This window comes from Lonchura striata, chromosome 3 (assembly GCF_046129695.1).
Source record: "Lonchura striata isolate bLonStr1 chromosome 3, bLonStr1.mat, whole genome shotgun sequence".
Classification (NCBI taxonomy): domain Eukaryota; kingdom Metazoa; phylum Chordata; class Aves; order Passeriformes; family Estrildidae; genus Lonchura; species Lonchura striata.
In genome coordinates this window covers 73,287,329-73,314,524 of record NC_134605.1, presented here as the reverse complement: position 1 = coordinate 73,314,524, position 27,196 = coordinate 73,287,329, and the positions used below count along the sequence as shown (strand labels likewise).

Below are 27,196 nucleotides of genomic sequence, written 5' to 3'. Positions count from 1 at the left end.
GAAAAAATGTATTTAATGGCTGTAAGAATCTGTCTCTACCTCAACATCAGTTCTTTAGAAGCTATTATGGATGGCATTGTTTTAGAACATTTCAAGCTTTAAGAAATCTACTGGGAAGCTAACCTCAACAGAAGAACTTTTAGCCAACATGTAGCAAACCCAATTACACCATTAAACAAAATTTACTAATGAGTTCTCAACGGAATCTTATGTTAGCCAAAATTAGTATTATACAAATAAGACTGACTGAACAAAAATGCCATGGTCTGCTGTACAGTTTGCTAATTTTGTATAGACTCATGAAAAATCACTTATATCTCAAAATACTTCATAGTTAAGAATTAGAACTATTTTGAAAAGAAAGTAATTTGTCTGTGAGTCCTCCTAAAGGAATAGTGGTTGGCAAAAAAAACGAAAAAAAAACAACCCCAAAAGTGAAAAACTGACAGGAAAAAAAAAAGTTGTTTAAAAGGCAACAAACTTTAATTTTTCTGACTGGTCTATTTTAATCCCATATGGAATTGAGAAATACTTGAAACTTGGGAAAAGGGTTTAAAACATGGAATGCCTGCTATAAAGTATTTGCTAGTTCTACTTTTCAAACTTAGAAATTTTATAGTGGTCTGGAGAGAAATTTGTCTATTTCACATCTAATTCTGATTTTAATATTACTTGAGAATATTTTTTTTAAATTAACCCCCCCTAAATTATGATTAGTTTTGATTATTATTAGGTTATTATCAAAAATTGGGTAGGATATATACTATGTATGTAGCACTAGTAGAGCTTTGTTCTTTTCTTCAATGTCAAATGAAGCTCAGGCTAATCATGCTCATTTAAAACACAAAACTACAAACTAGTCCCATGATTGCCCAAAAAAATGTCCACTTGAAATTGTGGGTACTTCAAACACAATTGTGTTCTGCATAATAGTGGTAAGATATAACAACTTAGAACTTAATCCTCAGTCTTTTACATTTACGTAATCAGAACTGAGTAACTTGGTAGGTATCTCATACTCCAAATATTCAGCTTATTAATTCAAATACAAATCATATGCAAATGTTATTAAACTAATAAATGCAAAGTCTGCTTGTCCTTGTTGGCTCCTATTTCAAAACCTTCAGAGGCTTATTCTGAAACATGAAATTCAAAGACTCCTAATAGAAAACCCTTTTCTAGCAAGTGAAGAAGCTTCAGTTACAATTCTTTTCAGAATAGCAGTGGCTCCCAGGACATGGGGAAACTATTCATATTAATCCAAGTCATTTAGGGCAAGCTCCCAGTGCATTTTCTAATTGCAGGTGAGATTACTACAGTAAACTAGCACAAGGTACTAGAGTACTCTACTAAGTAATAATAACTTTAATATGAAATGTTTCTATTAGGTTCAAGAAAACATTAAACAGAGGTTATACAGTTAGAAAAGCACATAAATTTGAGATATGCTTTAGTAATAGTGGTTTATCAGCCAAGGCAGACATTTTCTATTTTAAAATCCATCCAAAACAAAAAGGATGTTATGCTTTATCTCTAGGAAATCCCGTTTTATTTTTTGGCAAAGAGCAAACAAACACAAACAATATAATCTAGAAACCTGTACTTTTTGGTATATAATATTTATAATTGTATAACATTATATATAAATTATACATTTATATGATATATAAATATTCATACAGTATTCAACTTGGATTTTATATTTATGATTCCTGCATTTTGCTGTTTTCACCCTAAATTATCACAGAAATTCCTAGTAGAAGATTTGCAATAATTAGAAAAAGCTAGTCTTCAAAATGTAGAAAATCTGAATATCGACCAGAAAAACCTGTTTTGCAGCAATGATATACTGTAATCAGAACCATTAGTGCAGAGTAAAATAAATAATACTGCATTCAGAGCAGGTGCTGAACTGAGTGAATTAAATATAATCTGGTATACACTTTGAAGAATACAGATAAAAGAGAATATTGAAAGGTTGTTTATTATTTAGCCATTATTTATGTTTTGCAGTAAACAAAAGAAGATTAAAAAAATAAGAAAATGTAATTAAAGATTATACTGCTTGAAAAAGAATAAAAAATAAGCCTTTCCACTAGCCTTGTTTAACATCTAAGTGTTTGACTTTGCAATGCTTTTATTTTTAAAACAAAGATATTGGCAGAAGCTTTCTTTACTTTTTTTATATCATTGATTTATTTCATTGATATGCAAGACTCAACCATTGTTAAATGATTGGTTCTGCAGTATATCTGTCTATCTAGGAATACAGATGGATGCATGTATATACATAGGTACATATATTCACACAGATATATATGCAAATACATATACATAATGCATCTTATGAGAAGGATGATTTTTCTCTTAAAACACTGAAAGAGATTTGGTTTAGATTTCAGCTTAACATCTATAAGTCACAGATGTCCAGCTGTAAACTTTAGAGAGTACTAGCCCTCTTTTAGTCTTTGTCTTATCTTGGTATCAAAGACTTGCACCATGTGATATATGTTGTCTGGGACCATGGAACTAGCATTAATAAGATATGCAGGAAAAAACAAAGATAAAAGAGTTTGTGCTCTGAAGTTCAGCTCTTGCACAGACGTTTCTATGGCCTTAATGCTGTCACTACTTTTAATACACAGGGAAATTTAGCATATGCACAACTCTTTCAAGATCTACCCTCAAACAACTCTTTCATATTAATTTTTCTTCAAACAAACATCAATAAGATAGAAGCAAAGCACAAATGAGGAAGGTAAAATGATTCTACCTCTCTTTCATCCATCTTCAGCCATTGTTTGGGATCATCCTCTGTGGCCAGGAAAGCTATGAGATCTAAGGCAGTAAGCCTTGTCTGACGTCTGGATGACACAAAAATAAGAACAGGCTTGGCTGGAGAATGACTACGAATTGCTGTTGAGCAGAACAGAATTTGAGAATTAGACCCTTTCGTGACAAAAATAAGAGTTTCCCTTTTCAATCCCATGACAACTGACAGACTTCCCTGGAGATGACATTGAGGTATGTCTACTGAGCCTCTGTTCTGCTGGATGTGATACAACTGAGGTGAGAATACACCACCTCTGAACCAAAGGCCATAAAACTACACTTAGCTGAGTCTCAATTTCCCTTCAGATACTTCAGTGAACACTGTAAACTAATTAAGATAACAGTTATGGAAAAAACCCCAACAAAACACCACAAAACCTGTGCAAGCTTTCTAGACTTCCTAATACGTATGTTAATGTTTTTTTCTACACTGCTGGGGTATGTTGTCTCAAGCTCAATGTCATGAAGGTCTAAAACTAGCTTTCTGCCTGACCCAGAGCTCAAACTCCATAAACTCATGTCAGCCTACAGAGGATCATTTCAATCTACCAATATCAGAAAAGGTAAAAAAAGTGAAAAGTGACTTTTCAACAGCTGCTGTGAAAGGGGGCATTACAGTACAAGAGAACTTTGTTTCTGTGCTGACTAACTAGTCCGATGTATTTAAAACAATTATGATATCTTTAAGCCAATTAGGTTTTAGGACTTTTTAAAATAGTATTTTCTTGCTCAGCCCATCTTTGAAAAGTTTCAGGTTGCAGCAAAATTTTTATGGTCTCAGGAATAAGTATTGCCATGAAAATGCTAAAATAACCTTGACTGAATAATGTCAAACAAGTCGGGAACAGAGCACGCAATAAATTGTATTATACATATTTTTTAACATCAACAAGCACTAGAAGTATAAACAGGTGTAACTAGAATTCCAAATACTCTCTCTAAACCACTTATACACACAGTTTGTGTGTCTTCTCATGTAATTCTCATTCAAGCAATTAAATTTATGTATTGTTAATTTCTGAAGACTATTTCATACTGCCCACCAGCACATATTATTCTGCAGTTCATGAATGCTACCCAGCATGTGCTCCTGCATATACACATGCAATGCAGTTGTGAAATTATTGAAATAGGATAATTCATGTGTATTTATATCTTACAACTATATATGCCAATATATCTAAGTATTTTAAAAGCCCAACATCTAATGGATTTTTGTTGCTTCAGGAACAGGTGTGGCAGAACAGCCCAAGACAGATTTATTGTTCATTAGTGTTTTTGTACAATGCTCTTGTGGAGGTGTAAATAATCCGAGCTGTCAAGATTGGTCTCTAGTCCACAATCAATACTTTGCTTCTGTCATAAGGCTAATTAAAGCAGCTAAAAAGTCCCCTCACAAATGTCACCTCACAGTCAACAGCAGCTCACACCACAAAATTTATATTGGAGGTTATTTTTAATTGATATAATAAATATTCCTTATGTAACCAAAACAAAACATGTTCAAATAAAATACAAGAGAGCTTTTCTTAAATCTATACTGCTTGCCAGCTTGGTTAAGAATAAAAAATTGGAAACAGAAGCATATCTGGATGCACTACAAATTTTGAATTTTATGGTTATTGCTTTGAAACTAGAATTATAGGAGGTTAGCCTGACTTGCAACTTCTGTTCACAATTTTTTTAATGCTAACATGCAGTGGTCCATATGAAAATACCTCAGCAGATTAATAATAGGAATGGTTTTATTGCTTTCTAAATTTCCAATATTTTTACATGAATATTTCTTTCTGGTGTCAAACACTAAGAGAAAACACATTTTATTACCCCTTCACTAACACTAATTTTATTCTTCTGTTCCAAATACATTACATTCCTCTGCTACATGTTGCATTTGCAGCACACTTTATGTTTCAGACAAATAGCTTTGGGCCATTAGCAGAGCAGATTCTCCCAATACATGCCAAGAGTACATACAGTAACACATGCTGCAAATGTGCTGCAAATGAACTGTGTAAAGTCCCTTTTTCTTTTAGAGAAAGAAGGAAGAGGTCTAGGAGCTTGCTGCTTACCCTGAAAAGCAGGTTTGTTCATGCTGGCCATGCGAGGACAGTAATGCTGGCCAGGGAAGCCCTGGATGTGCACCTCCAGAGGAACTGGGCGCACCGATGGTCGGAAGTTGAACAGACCCATCTACAAGAGAAATTTTTTTCAAGTTTAACCTTGAATTATCTTACCAATTGCTATTTTGTTTTTCTTCATGACAAATGCATAGCCATTTTTGAAAACTTTTTTCCTACCTGATTAATGTTTAGCCAGTCAGCAAGGTCTCTGGCATTTGCTAAAGCAGTGGATAAACCAACCACTCTTACTGGCTTCTCTGTGTGAGATGAGATAAAGTTTGTTCGGGACACAATGACTTCCAATACTGGGCCTCTCTCATCCCCTAGTAAATGAAAAGTAAATGGAAAAACAGAGAAAAAGGAAAGGTTAAGGTGTCGAGAAGTATATTCACATCATAAGTACCAGCACACTTCTTCAAATTCAGCAATGATTCTGATCAAAAGCAGTGAAATATGCTCACCTAAAAGATGGATCTCATCAATGATGAGAATGGCAACTTTCTGAACATAGCTTCTGTTCTGCCAGCTTCTGCTGACACCATCCCACTTTTCTGGGGTAGTAACAATCAGGTCAGCTTGAGCAATAGCTCTCATATCAGGAGTCACATCTCCTGTCAATTCTACAACCCTGTAATCAAGAAGAACACTGGCTTGGCTTTACAAAGCTTTAAAACATCTTAAAATATTTCACTTAAATTCTTAAAAGAGGAAAGAAACAAAATTAAGCAAAGCTATTTTCCGTCTTGTCAAATACATTAAACAGAATTTTAAGAATTGTTTTAAGTAAATAAACCACTCTCTTTGTTTTCCTAGTAAATACCATATAAATATAAAATACCATTCCTTGGCAAAACCATGTAAAAAGAAGAGGAAGAATATGAGTCCTAACCAACAGTTCTTCAAAATAAAGACAACATAATATTAGTATGATGTAATGTGAACCATAACATCCTGTCACAGCCAGGATGAAAGCTTTCATGGATGCTACCAAGTTGCTGCCTGCTGTTCTGCATAGATCTCTGGTTTGAATAATGAGGCTAAACTGCAGTGTGTATTGCATTTTTTGGTGAAGGTCCATTAAGACTGGTGCTGAGATTAGCCTCAGATTACTTTTTGAAGATTAGCAGAGTTTTTCCAATTGTTTGCAGCGTTTGCAATGACTCATCATTTTAGATGGATCCATTATAATGGGTTTTAGACATTTCAATGACACATTCTAAATCCAGCTGAACATCAAACAAAAATTTCTCAAAGTTATGTGTATATCCTGTTAAAGATTAGAGTCACAAGAAATTGTAAATTTCAAAAAAAGAAATAGTACCATAAATTATTTTATCTCATTTCTGTGATAACAACAGGAATATTACTGACAATTTAATGGACAACACAAAGCAGCATCTCTTTCTCTTGTGGTGTGCTTTGAGCCTAACTTAGGAAAAAGACTATATTTGGAGAAGGTGAAGTCCCTAAATAATGCATCCTATGCATAACAATTTTAATTCAGGACACTATCATTTTGGAAAGCATCAACATGACTGATATACCTGATAGATCATAAAGTAATGGCTATACTTCAGCATCTGGAAAGATCAGCAAGAAATTGTTACCAATGAATAAAATTATATTAATTTATATATGAAGGACATAGTGTGACTACTGTTATACAGTTCATGCAAGTCCTGTATGTTCCTTACAGCTGAGGTTTCCAAGGACAGATTAGTTTGACTTACATTCTCAATTTCCAAGGATATTGTGGAGTGAAATCTGAGCTTTGTATTTTTTATACTGACAAGAAAGGAAAACAAAAATAGCTGGGTACCAAAGTGTATCCCTTTCTTAGTTTTGATTTTGATCTATCACTTTTGATCTCAGTTTTGATCTATCAGTGACTGTTGATAGAACTACTCAAGTACTAGAAATTTGAAGAACAGTATAGAACCAAAACCATTTTTGAAATACTCCTAAGCATTTAAAGATTTTTCTCATACTTGATGAGCTGCTCTTGTTTCTCATTTCTCTGATTAGGTAAGGAGAAACATACTTTTTACCAAGCTTTTCTTCAATCCTAACTTTCCAGTCCTCAATCCTCTCACGGACGAGTGCTTTTAAGGGTGCAATATACACTGCCTGCAAAAGAAAAGGCACAAAACTAAAAGTAAAATAAGACAGCTTTATTAAAATGTACCTACAACACCTGGCATTTCTGAGATTTGAACATACTCATAATCTATAAAATAGGTAAGTTCTGAGTTCCTGAAATGACCTACAACAGGATTATATTTAAAACAGACATAATGCCTGAAAATAATATTTTTTCCAAAGCAATTAAGAATATTCAGATAATGAATAATTTTCTGAAATGGATATATTTACCACACCTTTTAAAATCAACACCCACTTATGTAAACAATGTTGTTGTTTTTTTTTTTTTTTTTTGCCATGATTATAAAATCTGCACATTAGCATTCTGGAGCAGAATAATCTGAATTTCTAGCAAGCAATATCTTACCTGATTTCTAGATATGTCATTAAATTATTAAAACATTACCAATTAAATAAAAAAGCTTACTATCTTAAGCAAAATGTCACAATATTTTTCTCAAAGAAGCCTGCAGTGCAGAGGGGAATATGCTTACATGCACAAAACAAATTTACTTATAGATTTATGGTTAAATATTGTAAAGATCTTGAACATGAAGAAACTGCTCCATGAAGAGTTCACATACAGTCTTTGAAATACATAGCCAGGCTTCCAGCTTTATTAAAACCTAAAATATACATTCCTTTGAGAGCTGGCTATTTTTTATGTCTCGCAGATAAGTTGAAAGTGTATGAGTGACTTGTTTAGCTCATTTGGACTAAGAAATTACATGAAGTATTTAAATTCAAAGATGACTAAGTAATTTATGTACAGAATTTCTGTTAATAGAAAGGTTATACTTTTTTTAAATCTCCCAGTCAGGTACAAAGATTTTTGAAGGACTTTAGAGTTAAATGTGGTTAATTGTGACAATATGGCTAAGTTGAGAAGTGGATATATATTCACCTTGAAAACAAAACTCCAAAAGGTGAGTTGTTCAACTTTTAAGCAATTTAAAACAGAGGGGGAAGGTGGAGCAAAAAATTGGCTTATAGTAACCGCAACTTATTTGTTTAAATAACAGAGAGACTGGGCTAGCTGTAGTCACATGGAAGGGAACTAATAGCTATAAAACAGTACCACTGCTAGTAGAAGGAGATTAAAGCAGGAAATGCTGTTAAGTATGGAAGAAAAGGAAATCCAGCATGCCTGCATGTCATTTTTGTAGATTTAACTCTAGCTGTCAACTGATTAAAATAAATAGTTAAAATAAAAGCATAATGTACATAATGAACTACCATTTTGTATCCACACGCATATAAATTGGAGAAAGTAAAATTCAGTTCCCCAAGGTCTTCTAGACTTTTTTATTATTGAAAAAATGCTCATAACAAAATGATTTTAGTAAACCTATTTTACTAACCTTTGATGTGGGATACTTGTTAAAAACTCTAAAGATGGCTAATTCAGCTGCAACCGTTTTTCCAGAACCTGTAGGAGCTCCAAGAAGAACATTGCAGTCTGTGTGATAGAGGGTATGGAATATCTGTGTCTGAATAGGGTTGAAGTGTGTGAATTTGTACAGGACTTCGTATTCAGGATGTCCCAAAGCTGTGATAGGCAAAGGCTGAAGATCCAGAAGCTCTAAAACCACAAAATAATCATAAGTGTATGACAAGAGATGCCATGACATGACAAAACCTGTTATGAAGACAAATATATTAACCAGTAAGTTAGTGAAGAACAGTTTACATTGAAAAATGTTTTGCTTAGTATCTCATATGACAGAGAGTACACATTTGGGTAATTGTTTACTTCGATGAAGAAAAATGAAAAGTTGTTTTATAGCTCTGAAATATTTCTGCAAGTAATTTTTAAAGTACTCTGATAGCTGTGAACCAGCTATGTGCATAATAATGTTTTTCTTATACCTGCTTTCCTTTTATCCACTTGCAGTAAATTCTAAATTCACTGTATTAGATCATATGTATGTCCAGCTTCTTATGATAACAGAATATGGAGTATTTCAAGTTCAAGGGAAAAAAAAAATCTATTTAAGAAGGAAGGATTCTTTGGAGTTTCCAAGTTGATGGAGTAATACAAATCAGATGAGTATAGCTAAATTTTGCATCTTATCCTTTAAATGTATAATTAAAGACATAATCTTAATAAATAAACAAACAGCTTTTCAATATATGATTCTCAATATATCTTGAAGGCATCTGCTATCCAAAGAATTAGAGATTGTGGAATTTGGAAGATGATATATATAACCAGATTGGATTTGGAATCCTACCAAATTAAGGAGACTGCAGTGATTCTGCTATGCAGATGCTTGCTTTGAAGTTTGGTTTTTTTTTTTGTTTTTTTTTTTTTTTTTTTTTTTTTGTGGTTGGAGGTCTCCTTGTCTTTTCAGGGTGCTTCACATTAAGGTATGATATGGGAGTCATAAAATCTACTGATGCAATGATGCCTAATATTCTTCACATGCTTTTCACTGATACCTTATGGCTGTTTTATCATTCCCACTGAAGCAGTGATTTCTTGGGCTCTGTTGAGGAGAAAGAAGGGGTATTTTGCCTAGCAAAGCCTCTATGTACTTCGTTGTTGAGTGGGAACCAGATGGGAATTGAAATCAATTACCATAAATCCTGGAGTCTCCATAACTGGTGATGTGTAAATATCTTTCTGTTTCTTCTGAATAGTAGTCAGTGATCAGTCAATTAGATAAAAAGGTTACACATGCTTTTCCAGACAGCGTAGGTACAGTATAACAATAGCTAAACACTTCACAAACACATGTGAATTTATGCACGCCAAAGGACAACACCGTATGAGAACTGTGCATTTCTGAAGGCACTCAGCAAACTGCTAGATGAGCCAAATGTAATTACAGAGGAAAGGTTTTGCAATGACATCAGGCCCAATGAATGTATAAAGCAATTTATGTATCCAGAAAAAAAGAAGCAAAACACAAACATATGCTTCTGTGCCAAGTGTTAAAAAAGGAAGGGGGAGGGGAGGGCCACAATTTGATGAGACGAAATGTGATGCTCAGTGCTGTGGCAGTACTTGCTATGATAAACGTATCTCAGCAAAAATAGGAAAACATTACATATTTAAAAAAATTTTCATTGTTTGTTGTTTGCTGAATGCCATTTATTAGACAGTCTAAGACTATTTTTAGCCAATCCAGAAGAAATTTAATGCTTGCAACCACTAAGCTAAGACATACTGTAACACAGATATTTGCTTAGTTTTATATGACAGGTTCAGTTTTCTTATGGTTTATAGAGAGCATCTAAAAGGCTGGTAGTATACTGAGATGAAACCAAAATTCCTGCATTTTGTTCAGAAATTGAAAAGCTTAGAAAACTGGAGAAGAAATATCACAAAGTGAAATTCCTTAATTTTTTCTCCAATGAAGCAGAAGTAAGAGTCTTATTGCACTACCATAAGAAAACCTCAATATGAGCAATATCAATTAAAGCAAAATGATCAAATTTGAAGTTACCTGTGTGGGGTGGATGTCTCTCTGGAAGAATCAAATGTTGAAAATTTATGATACATACAGCCTCTGCTCCTAACCATCTATCCGACACAGCTCGAATATAATATTGAGAAGGAAGAGGTTCAAAAATTGGGATTGTGAACACCAGCAGCTGAGGCTCTTTAGTAATGACCTAGTGCAAATATGTAGAAAATAATTACTGCACAGAAAAATCAGTAATTTGCAAAACCATAATTTGCCTCTCTTCCATAAGTATTGCTAACACAAAAAAATAAAGTATGTGTGCAAATATTTACATCTTTATAAAATATTTTACTGCCTGGAATGAATTTTTTTCCATAGTCTTCCAAAGATAAAAATAAGGCTGGCTCTCCAACTTGTCCTTTAACAGACAAAACCATTACAGTCGTTCTGTATCACCTAAAAAAACTGTCCCAGCAAAGGAGGAAGAGAAAAAGGGACATCTGAGCTAGAAATTCAGCTTAGAAAACGTTGTGGAAGTCCAAGCTGATCAGGTACATCTGAAGTTGAAAGCTGTACTGCTGATTTGAAAATCTGCTTAGGCCAAAATAGTGTTTGACCTGACAAATCCACATCTCACTAACTTTGTTTTTGTCTTGCTGTGAGATTCTGAGTGAAGTACATTACCTGTTTCTTTTGAATGATGAAGTACTCTGAATGATAAATGTGATCATTAGTAGGGTCTTCTACCCAAATCCACCAGGGCTCTCCAACACTGCCATGTACCTTTATGATAGAAAAGATAGCTTTGTTTTAGCTCTAACAAGATTCTCTAGGTTAGCTAGAAATAGTGGATTTAGTTCTGAATGACATAAGCTCATAAAGGAATACAGAAGTACAGAAATCAGATGTTAAGAGAAAAATAACATTTTTAATCAGATGAGTCTGCTTAAAGATTATGCTTCAATTAAGGTTTGCTTAAGGTACATATAATATAAACTGACATGATATAAATGCAACTGAAGGTAGTGCCTCAGCTGTTTATAAATTCACTTAATCCCAAGGGTTCCCTCCAGGCTCCTAGGAAAGAACATGTTCTCTTTATTCCTCCCTGTACTTTTGCCTTTAGGTTCTGTATAGAAGATTGTCATTTGCAGCTGTCTGCTCATTTTTCAGTCACAAACATTCTCTCAGGAAAAAACTGGACACCAATTGTGATATTGCTCTCCTCTCTCTCACCCCTTCTCCTCTAGAAAGATACAGCAAGTGCATTCAGAAGGCTGTAGATGTAGCCATTGTTACAGGTGGAGTGAGAAGAACATAAATAGAGCCATCACTTGATGATTTCCCTGCCATCTGGCAACATGTCTTTTTAAACATAGACTTTCATTTGCTTTGTTCTGTACCTTACTTTGCAATGCCAGCAGTGCCAGAAATCATAGCTAGGTATGATGCTAAATGATGATTTATTTTTTGGTGTCTTTGTCAGAATAAATAACCTTTGCCAATGTACAAGATTTTACTTAAATATCTCGGAAAGTAAGTAAAATGCATGGTAAAATACTATGGAAGACATACTACTAAATGAATGCAGATTTCTGGTGTTTCTGATGAGGACTGTGATAAGTTGCAAAACCGGGAGATAAAAAAAAGTTGGAGTTTTCCCTAAAGTTAATAGAAGAAAAGTCAAAGTGCATAGTTGCTTCTAATGGCAATTTTAATGCTCCAGGAATCTGGTATTGATTCACATGGTACAAATTATTTTCAGCATAATTCATTACTGTGTCTGTGTCAGAAAATAGTCTGTACTAGTTTGTGAAGACAAAACTATGCACAAAGAATAAAACTAAGGTGCTTTTCTTTCTATTCTGTGTGCAATCACAGTTACACAATAGACAAAATAGATGGACAGTCATTGATTTTTATGACATTTGAATTTCACTTGCAGCTTCATTTGGAACTGAAGCAGTGAAGCTGAAATCACATGCAGGTGACATCTTGAGAAGTGACAGTGAGACTATTATTTCATCTGGGTTTAGAAGCATTTAAGAGAGATAAGAAGAACTAAGGAAGGCAATTAAGTTCAAAGCTCAGACATTTTATTATTAACTGTAATAGAACCTAATTTTGGAAAGTCCCATGAAAAATCTGTGTGGGGTAAGCAAGACAATCTAGGAACAGGAAACACAATATCTTCTCCAGTAATGATTCTCAAGGACTGTGGGGAGCTCTTAAGAACGGGCACATTATCTGCTTTTTGGGCAACCATCACCCTAAAACTACATGTCTGATATATGACTTAGCTAATTAATACTAGCATTATTCTGCATTTCTGCTGGACTCCTCCTGGATGCATTAAGGCTTAATTGCTCTGTCTGGGTATGTTTATAGTCCTTTGCTTCTAACAATAGAAATCTGGGATTTGGCTCACATGTTTTTACTGAATTTAAGGGTTCCCTGTACTGGAAACTAAAGATCAAGTTGATGTCATATCTCACAAAAACATCTCTCTCTTGGAATATCAAGCGCAAAGTTTGTGATGAGATCATTATGGAATTAATTATCCAGGTAAAGGAACAATCTCAAAACCATGAAATGTTAGCCAAGTGAGATATTTCAGCTAAGTACGGTATTTAAAGTTTTCATAACAGGTTTTATTTGATTACTGCAATTCTTTAGATGGGATTATTTAGCAACTCACTTTTGTACCAAATACAGGTATACTGGGTAAGTTTCTATAACCATTATCTGAGAAGCTTGTTAAAATAATGTGATGATAGAGAAGCAGTTTTAGATTGTCTATGCTTGAATTTGGGACAGTTATTCATTTTCAGAGACTATTAAAATTTAATAGCTTTAGTTATTTACTATGACAGAAGTTTCATTTACTGAAGAAACAGGAAAATCAACACCACATTACAGAAATAAAAAAATATTTTCCAAGTTTTTGCAATTACTAATAAACAAATTCACATAAAAACATCTCCATAAACTTAATTGATAAAACAATCATAATGTTTCCAAAGCAATCACTAGAAAAACTGTATAAAGGTGTCATGGCAGAAAATAGCCTAAGGACTATAAAGAAACTTTGCTCTAAATTTAGAAGTTCAGAAGCAAAACAACAGTATAATTTTGTGTGGACCCCTTTTCAACCTGTAAAGATATAGAACCTGGGTTTTTTAGAAAAACTTAATCATGGATTGAGAAATTACTTAGTATTACAATAAAGTTTAATATGAAGAACAGTATTTTTTTTTGTCTTTAGCAGATTAAAGGTAAGCTGGATGAACTGAACAATAAAAACTTGTTTTAGTCCTAAAAAGTAATGCTTTATTTTCCTTCTGAAGTATTTCACATAAATAAGGCAAAAAAAATCATATTATAATTCATATTAGGAATACATTCAAATATTTCTTCAATAAATCTAGGTGACAAGCAAAATCAAACTTTCTATACTTTGATTGCTCAAACTCTGTGTTTTGATTTATAAATAACTCAATGAAACTTCCACATGAAATTAAAACACCTTTCCTCAGGGAAAATAAATTCGAAAGCAATTTAAATATTAGTGGAATAAAACTCTCATTTAATTATGATTATGGTAAAAATTGTAATCAAGGGATTTTAAAATTATTTTTAAATAAAAGAACAGAGACTTAATACCTACATTTCAAAATAATTTATCTTAAGCATAAATCTCCTAAGTCTAAAAGAAGAAAATTATGTTTGCCCATGGAGGTATCGTTTTTCTCTGTAGAAAGTTTCAGAAGTAACAGCAACAATACAATGCCCCCATGTGGACACTTATGTTTCATTTAGATTTATCTTAAATGTATTTCTAATGAACAGATTCTGAAACAAAAGATATGTATAACTAAATGTGAAACTGGTACAACTCCTTTCATATAAATTTGCACTATAAAATACAGATGAACATAATTCCAAACATCTCTCAGGTTTTTTTTTTTTTCAACCAAGTCCCAGCAGAAAAAAGCACTGATATTGTGAAGCCAGGAGGAACAGGAGAACCTGGCATACATAAACTGCATTTCAAAGCTTTTCTATGTTTGACATTCATTCATGGTTCAGAGAGCCATTCATATCTCCCTTTCTCTTGCTTCTCCTTTCTGGGAACATAACTAATCTATGTGTGACTATTGTAAATATTCAGTATTAAGCATTTGCTTCAATGTATTATAAACGGTCCAACCTTACAGAACATTTTAAGATTTAAGATTTTTTTTCTTAACAGAAATGAAAAGATGATCTTTGCCTGCTTTCTTGAACAAAGGTGATAAAAATCATCCCATTCCTATTATCAAATTTGCTTTTTAGCTAAAATAAATGCGGTTTTTAAAAAATGCAAACAGCTATGGACTTCCCGTGATCATCTGAAGCTTTTTACTGAAGCTAAACTAATGCTTCTCCTCTTGCCTCCTCGTCCCTCTGTTTTTACCTGGTCATTCCACGTGAAGTCGGGAGCGATGTTCAGCCGAACCCGGAGCACAGTGCGGGTGATTGGCTGGATCGTTGCTTCCATGATGATGGAGGGTATTTGATGGACACACTGTTTTACCTTTAACCCAATTTTCACATGATGCAGCATATGACCTGCCAAGAAAACATCAGGTGTAACGAATTTGCATTTCCAGGAAAAAGCATACAGCTCTGACTTTCAAATAGGCTTTTAGAAAGAAGTATTATTGCTTGCTTGTTTTGCTCCTGGGTACGTAAATGTCTGACTCTCTTGACCTGGCATGTCTGAATATTTTGTAATACTTAACTTGAATTAGCAATTTAGAGCCTTGAAAAATCAGTATTTTAACCCCCTTGTTGGCCATAACTAAGGGGTTAAAATAACTATTAAGAATTCATACTGCAAATATTATGTCAAGCTAATTCCCTCTCCTTCACTTGCTTTCAGACCAGGCTCTTACCAAGCCATATATTTTTTTTCAGAGCACAAATACAAACTTTTTACTTAATTCAAACTTTTATAATTTCTGTGTAGTGGTTCAAAGCAGACAGAATGCTTTTCATGAAAATGAACAAAGGTACTTAACAGGTTAAAAATGCATGTAAGTAAACATCTCACAGCAGCTTTGATCTGTGAGAATATACCAGTGTGTAAATGATACAAAGGAAAAAATAAATGTTGCGATTTGTTTTAAATTTTCTATTGTAGTCATGGCTACTAGGGCAATAAAGTGATTCTATTTATTTAGAAAAATGTCCTACTTGTATTTTACAGCTCAAATCTCTCTTCCTTTGCTCTTCTCTTTGAATATAAAACAAAGTATGTAGCAGTAATTTATTTTTTTATGAAAAATTATTCCACCTTCTTTCTTATTTAGGAAAATATGGCTTATTTACTACATTTTCACTGAAATTGTTAATGTAATTACATGGAGCATATTTTAGATTTTAATTGTGATGGTCATAAATACTCCCTGTTAAAATCTACCTTACCAATTGCTACTGATATTTTCTGGTATTGTTATGTGGTTCTGTGCATACTTACCCATTTAAAAAACCATAAAAATAATTTTAAAAAATAAGTCATATTATTTGCATTATGTACAAAGTGAGAAGGTGATACAAACATTTCCTGCAATTACAAGACATTTATGAGCATAGCATCTTGAAACTGCTATTTTTAAAAATTGATACTGATTTTCTTTTCAGATTTTCTTATTTAACAAATTGGCAGATAGATTTGTCTTACACAAGTGCTTATACTTTGAACTGATGAATGGTGACCTTGCTTAAGAATCAAACCCCTAATCAAAAGTTTTAATACATTTTTAATCAGTTTAATTTGGAGTTGGTAAAACAACTGCACCTCCAACAAGTAGGTTATTAAAAACCAAATCCCTTATGTTGATACACTTGGATGATACGTGCAGTGTTACAGCATATTTGCACAGAGACTAGCTTTTACAATTAGAGGTAGAACTTCAGAAATCATGTTAAATAAAGGCAGGTGACAAATATTCAAAGATATGACTCAAAAAAAACTATGTAGGCAAGTATACTTTTCATGGTAAAAATCACTCTCTTTATCTAAATATGTGAGGTGAACTGTGTTTGTGCATGATAACACTGAGGTTCTTTTACAGTTATGTGCTAGGGGATAATAAGGTTCCTCTCCCAACTTCTACAAAATATGAAAAACTCTCTCCCCCTAAGCTCTCTTTTTTTTCTTTTTAATAGTCATATTATGAGAAACCATCAATGGCATTTAAGAAATATTAAAACCCTCTGAAAAAAGGCTGACTAAGAAAATATGCATGTCTTCAAAAAAAAAAAAGAATTTGCTTATTCTAAAATGTTTGTCATCTGCATTCTGAAAAAAAAGGGACTGCTTATCTCAGCTAACACAGTGATTTCTGGAAACTCCATGGTTACACTGCAATAGCTCATAGATTGGTGTTGATCAATTCATGGTACCCTGGAATCCAGGATCTGTGCACACAATGTGCTCTCCACCCATCTGATGCTTTCATCTCCCGCTAAGCCACGGGCTGAGTTAGCCAGCTAGCTCCTGTCTTTGTTACTCTATCTCCAAGGTCTCCATAACATTTAAAAAGCAACAAACACTAAGACTGAAGCTAGCCCTGTGGGGTAAGAAAACAAGGCAGTACCTGGAAGTTGTGCTTTTCCTCATTTCAACAGGCTTAGAACTTGAAATAAAAATACAGTGGCTTCCTTCACACGCCTCAGAAAGAGAGGCCAGACAGGAGGAAGTGTGTCAAGCAACTACTTCACAGAGATACACAGATCAACTTTGTTTGATATTTATAAGGCTGAAGAACATGAAATATCATCATGCATGGTCAGCAGTGACCTATTTTACAGTTAAATCCCCTGTCTCATCTACTTTCAAACTAAGTCAGTATAAACCAGACCCAGACAAATTGCAGGTATATATAGATACATTTTCATCTTGTTAATACTAGTTCCAATACACTGAAGGAAGCAAAACTGTTTTTTGAATTTTTACATAAAATTTCCTGCTTCTCAAGTCAGGGTATAGGGAGAAAGAAAAATTAAAAAAAAAAACAAACCCAAACAAAACAAAACAAAAAAAAACCCCAAAAATCCCCCTGAACTAAAAACAGCTCCATAAAACCAAACAACAGCAACAAAATAAAAAAAAACAGGTTATACAATAAATTGAAAAGAACACTAAGCACTAAAAGGCATCACAAATACACAAAATTTAACAGAGGTGAATTAAAAAGTGCTATAACACTTCTGAATAAAAAATTATAATGCTAGCATTTCAAATAAAATGCAATGGTTTTAATACATGTAGTATTACTATATCAAAATACAGTTAAAGTAAGCACCTAGAATTTTGTCATAGTCTTTTGGTTAACTTATTAAATGAAAATATAGGCTATAATTCTGCAAACTTTTACATAATTATTTAACTTTTTACAGCCTAGATTAGACACGTAACACAGTTTTCCAAGGTAGGAATGTAGTATGCCTGCAAATGAAAGAAATATTGAGTTAGATGTGACAGCTTCTAAGCAGTGAGTATGAATGGTATTTTTATTCTAAAATTAGATTTTTTCAAAAAATGGCAGTTTGCTTATCAATAGGTTGGTAATAGCAGGTGCAAATTAAGTCCAAAAAAATACACTAAGGAAAAAGAAAAACATTACAAGTGTTTTTTTTTTTCAACTTCAACCAGCTGGTGGGCAGTTTATGCACAACAGTTTATACAGACTTACTGGAAATTGTCATTATGTCTATCAGTAGGCTTGTGGATTTTCTCATTATTGGACTGTCAAATCCTTTAAAAAATTCCATTAAGGTTTTGTTGCAGTGACACCAGTGACAATGAATTCTCCACGTTCAATGAAAATTAATGCAGTCTTTCAGAAGAAGGCCATTTACTGATAGCATACCTGGATGTAATAATCTGGTTTTATTCTTTTTCATGTTAATAGTTAAAGAAATAAGGCCACATTGTGCCAACTGGCAAAAGTAAACAGATGCCTTTTATAGTAGTGTGTTATGTAAGGTGGGCAGAAAGGGAAGCACACAGGTCAACATAAACATGTATATATACACATATATATGTAAATACCTATCAGTAGAGATCTCCCTTCCATCTGTGTTCTGTGACTACCAGGACATGGGCTGGCCTTATCAGAGCTGTGCCATTTTACATGCTGGGGAGACTGGAAAAAAATGTCTTTATTGGACAAACCATATTAATGTGTGGTATGTGGCTACAAGGCTTCCAGACCAGAGTGGGAATATCCATGCATGGCTCAGATTTAGTTCTTACTTGCCCTTTGTTTCCAAATAGTTTAAGCAGATCAGCCTGTCAGAGTCCAGGACATCCCTCTGGCTGCCCTGGATGTCTCGAGACCCTGGCAGGAGGCTTGGAGACCTTGGCAAGAAGTCAAAAACACCTGTGGTTTCGATTTTAGCCCGTGGGAGAGGCTGCCAACTCTATATGAGGAATTACAAGCCAATTACTACAAGAAAAGAAGTGTCCTAGCCTTTTCTTCCTTCTTCTTGTCCTCCATGTCTTGCTGTGATGGTGACACTTTCCTATTGGTCTAGGATAAGGACACATTGTCCAACATAGATGTTAGATATGGGTTCTTTGTTATAAACAGACGAGATGTAGCTTTTGGTATAAAAGGTAAACACCGCCTGAGACGCCGGCCAGACTGCCATGGCTTCTGTACTAGGCGGGCCTCAGCAGGTCAGAAAGAAAATACTATAGATAAAGAGAAATAAACAACCTTGAAAACTCGACTTCACGTATTCCAGACCTCTTCTTCGGCTGCTGGGCTAGGGGAACAAGGATTTTTACACTGTTGGGGTCTCACCAGCTGACCCTGACATCAGCCTTGCTGGTTTCTCACCTATTTCATCTTTTCTCATGTCCTTCATCTTGTCTATGGTGAGATTCTTCTCTTCCAGCTTGGAGAGGACGGATGGTGGTAAGACTGAGAACTGCCTGAGAGGGCTCACCCAGCCCCACAGCCGCTTGTCAATGACTTTGCTGAGGTTCAGTAGCCGATATGTCATGGCAGGCCAACGTTTCCTCAGGGCAATCTCAAAAAGAGCTCGAACAATACGAGCTGCATTCTGGAAAGTGAAAAGGAAAAAAAAAAAGCCAAACTGTTGTAATTCTCTTAATATTCTTTGTAAAATGAAAATTATCCCATAGACTCATCTTTGACAAACCGTAACAATAGATTCTTCTTTTCAAACTGATTTCAAACATTTTTTAAAACTATTTTTTCCATCACTGTCTAGTGGCAGAATTACCTCATGGCTGCATTCTGAAATTATGAAATGAAACATGTGCAACCAATTAAAATTGTAGTGTCAGGTCTGCCACAGAACTTTGATCACAGTTATGCTAACATTATGGACTTCCAAATTTATTGTGTATCAATCACGTCTGAAGCAAATTCACTTAATGTACCACTCATATAACAGACACCTGCAAACTCACTTTATATCAAAATTCAACTTTTGTTTTATTGCAGTTTATGCTTCTATAATATCATCCCATTTCACATTGAATTTCACAACATTTGCAGAGAAGCTTAACAGTGGTGAATGTTTAAAAACATTTTACTGTATTCTAAGAATAGTGTGTAACTAAACTGTACAAATATGCTTTGGACTTGGAAAAAATAATTATTAACATAAGTTTGAATGAGGTCAGTCATATCTTGAAAACCTAAGTTATGGTATTCCTTTCAAAAACTTTTCAAGCTGTATTATGAAGCTATGCTTTTTATTTTTTATTTTTTTCCCCACCAGTACTGTGTCTGGATTAGGAATTATGTTCTTGATTCATTGAATAGAATATAATCATTCCCTACTGGCTCTGCTATGCCAACAGGAATAAAAAATAGAAAATTATTTGGTTGTGATAGGAAGCATATGTTACTAAAGAAGCACATTCCTCCTACTTACCAAGGATGAAAAATTTTCTTAATACTCACTATCAAAGTAAAAACAAAAAATCACACTTTATAGCACTGGTTCCACAGTACAGTTTATGAAGACCTGAGAAGAAGACCATGTTGCCTCACTAAACATGCTATAAATGAGACAGACAAATAAAAACAATTGCCTTAAAAGCAAAGATAAATGATCCTACTGAAAATGATTTTGCTGTGCAAGTGCCACAATTTTTATGATGTGCACAATCAATTCAGTATTTTCTCATTTATACTCATATGTGCTAGAAAATACAAACATTTCTCAAAAAGTTGATGCTACTATGAAAATGTTGCTGAAGACTCTGTATAATTTTGAATATTTAAATCTCACCTTTAGCACCAACTAAATGCAACTTTTAGAACAACTCTTTCCAAAGCAGTTTTGTAAGGATGAGACAAAAATAATTCCATACAACATCTCTGGTGACTATTAAATATAAAAAAGAAAAGTGAGAGTGAGATGGGATAAAAGGTACCATTTTTTGGGGTCACTGTTGTCTAAATAGATCTGTGTCATGTCCCCCTCTGTCCCTGCCTATGAGTGGCAACTAAACATGCTGTGTAGCAATCAACCCTTTAGGAGTCAAATGAAGCCAACAAACAAATATGTAGACTGGTATGTAAATCTGCACATTTTTTGCTAGATTACATCTAGCCACAGAATTACAATAGCACATCTTTTGTGAGTAAACCAAGATATGTGAATCAAACACAAAATATGTTTTGCAGAATGAAGTATAAAACCACACAAAGCATAAAAATAGATTACAACAGTTTTTCACATTTAGAAGAAAACCCTGAAATTTAGAGAGTATAATTTTTGTGCAATCACAGTTAAAGGAATTAAAGAGAATAAGATTATATAGGTACTCCAAACAAAAAAGGACATTTATAATTAACAAAAACTTCTATAGTCTCTCAAGGTAGCCTTTTGCAATACTTTTCTACTCAAGTGTTATAGCTCACATCATGCACAAACACAAGGCTCTGATTTTCAAACAAACTTGCACAAAAATGTATAAAAAAGATGCAGACGGGCCTACTTGTATAATTGTAAATATTTGGGAGAATTAAAACAGCAGAAGTCAGCAACAAATACGTAGAAAATACTATTTTTACCTGTGCAACATATGCAGAATCTGAAATAAGGGAGAAGCTGTCCATCTCCCCTCTGCTAATGTATGTTTGAAGGAGGATATTAATTTTCCCATAATTGTTTTCCACACCTCCTGGAGCAGGAAGTTCACAGAAATCATTTAGCAAGGTATCTAGCTCTTCTATTTCTTCTTCTCTTACCTAAAACACAATTATACATTATGAAGAGGCTGAAGCAATTTGATAAAAATTTTTACTCTGAAATCAAATTTTCCTTATAACATAGTTATATTACTTTTAAATGAAGTCTCTAGTTTTAAGAAAAAAAAGCAGTAAACCCACATCTTCCACAATGTAGCTAATAGACCATAATTGAAAGTATCTTAATAGGGACACAATTACATTTTGTTATTCATCACCATCTATTAAGGTTTCCATTGACATACAAAAATTTGATATGCCACAAAAATTGAATATTGTGACCTTGCCATCCTTCATCTGATGAGATTTTATTTTTTATTTGACCAGAGTAAAACTTCTGTCCATCTGGATTAGGGCAATCTTGAATTAACATTAAATGTACTCATTATAGTTACACTGTTTGCATGTGGTATAATACATTTTTAAACTCAAAACTGTGAAGTACTATGATTCATCATATTAAAATTTTCACTGTTAATAAGATTAAGTCTTAATATGAGTAAAGAAATATTAATATCTATGGTTTGAATAATGCATAACATTTCACATTCTAACTGATGACCCTTACATGGCAAGACTAGCATAAATCTACATATTCTTTGACTTACTGATAGTCTGTTAGTGTAAAACTTATTTAAAGAGGGTAAATGTTTGGTCCCTGCAGGGAACCATCTGAAAGTAATTTTCATTTGGACCTGACTACCTGACATACAAAAGACCCTGAGACAATTTGGTTAAAATCCCCAACATTCTAGTGACAAGTCCCACAGGAAAGAAAAACATGAAGTACAGAACCATCATAAATGACTCCACTTTCAGGGGAATATCATGCTCTGCTTACAACAGCATTTTTATAATTTTCTTCTCCTCTTGCACAGCACAGTATAGGTCTTATCCAGATCTGTATTTCAGCTGCTGGTGAGTTACGTATCTCAAAATTCAGAATTTTTAAAGAAATGGAAACGTTATTAATTTATCAAAAGTCACAATTTCTATCACACAGAGGGGCAAATCCCGAGTTATTCCTGTGAAATCCAGTTACCTATTTTAACATTCAGAGCTGCACAGGAAATGAATCACAAAAATCTGGAAATGACGGTGCACTGATACCATACCATATAAATCTGAGAAAGTAAACTAGAAAAAATGTGTTTTAGTCAAGAAGCATCACTACTAACTTTATTACAAATACAGAAACATATCATATGATATTTTCCATATGCTTTCCTTTTAAATATTAAATTACACTAAATTTAGACCCAGTCAAGCATTATCACTATCATAAAAAAACCCCTTTTAGCTTGGAAAACGTTCCATGTATGACTGTGAAACCTCACTGCTTATTATCTTCTATAATAGAAGAGATTATAGCAAAATAGAATTTCTCCATTAGATGAAGAGACGGTAATACCCAGACAATGTGTGCAAATATGTAAATATGTAGATGGTGAGGGATTCACACTGCCAGCTTGCAGAGCCAGGTGAATGAGAGCCAGCTCTGATCTGCAAGTTGTATAATTGTGGTAAAATGGCAATGAGCCCAAGCTAACAAACCCTGTGGAGTCTGGCTCATACCTCTGTGAGATGGAAGCATGGGCAAACAACCTCATGCTAGCTTGGAATGTATTGCTTTGTGTCCTACCCACACGGGAGGCAAAAGGGAGGCTGGAATTGAACTGAGTACAATAGAATAGTAATGTTCTAGCCCATGTAAAATCTGTTATGACAACTTTCTAGATTTCAGATTTGAATTTATGAGAATTTATCATTCTGCAAATCTAATATTGTCCCCTGCATAAAATGTATGAGTTCGCTTCAGTGAGTCCGGCCTCATTCCTGAAAAAGCAAACTGTTCAGGGACACATCCAATAATGCCTTAAACTTCAGAGAAACAGTCTCATCCCTAGGCACACTATTCAAATGGACACTTAGCTTCACCTGTTAATAATTGAAGAGCTGAAAAGTTCTGAAAAGCATTTAAAATAATTACTCCAAGATCCATAACTAGTTATTAAATGTGCACTACAGTTCAAGCTGAACTACGTACAAATTTGAGCGAGAGCATATTATGTTTACTTAGAAAACATTTTTTAACGGTGCTTAGCATTTAAAACTTGTGTCTGTAGACAGTATTTGTAGACAATGGAGAAAGTACTACAGAAGTGTCTAGCTTCAAGACATTCTTTACCTTTATCTGTTCAAACTCTTCAGCTTTTGATACTATAGCAAGAATATCGCCTTCGGTTTTATGAGCATCAAACAATTCATTGAAAGTCTATTAAAAATAAAAAGAATTGATTTGTTACTGAAAATAAAAATACACATATAACAGGAAATGAAGAAACCCTAGCCAAGAGCTTAAAAGGCATATAAGGCTAAAATGTAAATTATTGGAAGACAGAAGTGATGCAATTTAAACAGGAACAAATTCCATAATGATTTTTCAGCAGTTTCAGAAAAATAGTCCCTCCCAGTGCCATGTCCACCCCAAAATCAGGAGACATGCAAAGGGGACACTTAAAAAAAAAGTCTAGGAAATATCTCACTGAATAAATATGTGAGAATAATTATACAGAGTGACAGTATACAATTAAAAATTATTAATGCTGAGTGTTTAGCTTTTATTCAAGAAAAACATTTGCTAAGAAAGAAAATGTTTTAAGACGAATGTGTACATTAAATCAAGTTTCCAATACTACAAAATTTTGTACATATTTACAATACAATCTGATTACAGTGCCAGAAGTTGTTCAAGGTTGTCAACATGATAGGACTTTCTCCCAGAAAAGGTCATCTGCTATCAGACACTACAGTACAATGTGCTATCATGTACCAATGGTTGTACACAACATGAGTATCAAAATGTTTCTTATAATTCTTCTACTAGAAGTCAAAAAGACTATAGAAATTTCAAATCTCACCTCTTAAAGAAACAAAATTTTCAGTATTGCTTGATATTTAGTTTCTTTCTTTTTCCTATTTCCTCTCCCCCCATTTCAGTAAATACGATTTGAAAATACAGCGAACCAGCTACACATTCTGTAATATCAACTATTATACAATACTATTATAAAATACAACTATTTTAGGCATATGTTAAAATAAAAAGGAAAAAATCCTCCAGAAACAGGACATAATCTTTTACCTCTATAGTATTGTATTTAATATAGTAGTGGCTGGCAGTTCTGCCTAAATCTGTTGAAGAAAAAAAGCCAGTCCGTTCTTCAAAGCGAATCATGCGGGCTTTGTCCAATTTTCTGCCAACTTCAACAACCAATTGTTCTCTGTGCTTTTCTAGACCTGGATCCATCTAGACATGAAACACACATATTTATTTGCAAAAAAGAAGTATTAAATATAAAATTTCCTAGAGGTAATCCGGACACACAAAGTAAAAAATCTGATAAAATAAAGGTAAAGTTATTAAGTCATAATTTTCTTGAGATCTCACTAATAACAGTTATATTGACATTACTGACCAAAACCTAAATGTACAGGACAAAATAATCAGAATAAAATTTCTTTTACAATTATTTGGGACTGTCATTACAATGGACATCAATACAATTTATGAAACAGTAGTATGCCTATGAAACAAATTTACATTGAAAATTTTGAAAGATGCTTTAATGATAACATATTCTTCATTAATTATCATTATCATTACTGTATCACTTCAAAAAACCATGTCATCTTATGGCACCTTCTGTTTATGAAAATGGCCAAAGATATACCTTCCTTTGTAGCTGACATGAGGTTGGCTTTAATTACTTTAAAAAAAGATTAAGCTTCAAATTGCATGGCTTGAATATTTCCTAGCAAAAAAAAAAAAAAATTAACATCCCCCAAAGCCTTTGGTATGTTAATTGGGATATTCTAATTAGTGAGTTACAGATGTACAGTAACATTCATGTTAAAAGCACACCAAGGAGCTTCCTGTGCCCAACACCAATTCCATTCGTATCAAAGTTCAGGAACTTGGACATTTTGTCCTACTAATAATGACATTATCTCATTAGTACATAAAAGGCTGGGCAAAACTCCCATCTGAGTAGGACTGCTGTACAATTGTGTGTTTCCACATCAGGCACCTGGGATGCCCACACTGACAGGTATGAGTGAAAAAGGATTCGTAGTTATGTTAACCTTCTGGTATATGTGCACCTGAGATATGGCTCTAATTAGACAAGCAAGAATTAGTTTTAAAGACTAAAACACTGTTCTAGTCCAAGGCAGTATGCTTATTTCAGGCCCTGTGTATAGTTCAGATTTCCTATAAGTCACACCAGTCCTCTGGGTAAATCTGAAACAAGACAGCAAAAAGGAGCAGGCTTTAAGAATTGCTGTGCCTTGGTTTCCTCTGGCTTTCCCTGGGCCAGGATTCAGTTTCACCTTTGTGCAGAAGTACATCATCTCATGGTTGGTGACGCTGCAGAAAAATGCAGTCATCTCCACAAAGCAGCTGCGAGACTAGTTCCTAATATTCCACATTTGCCAGTTACCCTGAAGCTGTTTCTCCTTAGTTATGGCTTGCCGTAGTTTCAAGTCAAAAGCTAAGATGGTAAAGGTCTAGAGTTGTTTTCTCAATAGAAAGACATGCATTGAGGTCAGATTTCAGAGCAGAGTTGGTCAAAAAAAAGTGATCTAGATGCCAGATGTTCAACATTTCTTAAAACTATCATGGGAGCAAAAATTAAAAAAAAAAAAAAAAAAAAAAATTATTCCCTACTCCTTTGCCAGTCCAAAGTACCTGCCAGTCTTTTGCCTTACATAAAAGCTGAAGCTGCAACAGCACACTAATATTTTTTACAAAGCTTCAACTTTAAAGGAAAGGTCACCAATTTGAAAAAGCTGTGGAACAATATTTGAGTTTAGACAATCCATGGTTAGCACCCTTGTTGAACTTGTATAATTAGAAAACCTCAGAATAAAGGATCCAGCCTAGAACAGCTTTAAGCCAGTCTCTTTAAAATGAGCCTTGGCATGTCCACAGTAGGAAATTGAGCAGGTCTGGAGTATGCATATGGAAATTTAAGAATGCATGATAAATTACATTACTATTCATTATAAAGTACATTATTATCCATAGTTTTCCTCTAACTTACTGAGAGAAATGTTGGGCACAAGCTCCTCTAATTTTTTATCTAAACATAAGTTTTATAATGATAAAAAGCTCTGCTTAATGGTGGGAACAGCAAAGAATGGAACCAAAAAGAGGAGAAAATAGACAAAGAAGTTTATTTAATCCAGGCACCTTTTCAATGGAACCCCAGAAATAAGATGCCTTTAATTCATACTACTAGCTTCACTAATACAACATTTGCATTTGCTCCACTTTTTCCTTCCAGTCTTTGTTTCCTCTTGCTGCTTATCATTAATTTTGGCCATTTTAATGAAT

At 33.9% G+C, this 27,196-nt stretch overlaps 1 protein-coding gene across 3 annotated transcripts in view; it reads right to left on the bottom strand.

Moving 5' to 3' along the window:
• The window catches only part of ASCC3 (activating signal cointegrator 1 complex subunit 3), a 248,972-nt gene that overhangs the window by 63,220 nt on the left and 158,556 nt on the right, over positions 1-27,196 (bottom strand). For all 3 annotated transcript variants that reach the window (XM_021533823.3, XM_021533826.3, XM_021533825.3), the window contains 13 exons: positions 24,944-25,108; positions 23,987-24,073; positions 21,622-21,798; positions 19,405-19,630; positions 14,967-15,121; positions 11,195-11,293; positions 10,550-10,718; positions 8,459-8,679; positions 6,997-7,082; positions 5,417-5,583; positions 5,133-5,278; positions 4,905-5,025; positions 2,774-2,916 (listed from right to left, as the gene is read on the bottom strand). In XM_021533823.3, coding sequence (XP_021389498.2) covers positions 2,774-2,916; positions 4,905-5,025; positions 5,133-5,278; positions 5,417-5,583; positions 6,997-7,082; positions 8,459-8,679; positions 10,550-10,718; positions 11,195-11,293; positions 14,967-15,121; positions 19,405-19,630; positions 21,622-21,798; positions 23,987-24,073; positions 24,944-25,108 — 1,962 coding nt within the window. The remainder of the gene's footprint in view (positions 1-2,773; positions 2,917-4,904; positions 5,026-5,132; positions 5,279-5,416; positions 5,584-6,996; positions 7,083-8,458; positions 8,680-10,549; positions 10,719-11,194; positions 11,294-14,966; positions 15,122-19,404; positions 19,631-21,621; positions 21,799-23,986; positions 24,074-24,943; positions 25,109-27,196) is intronic.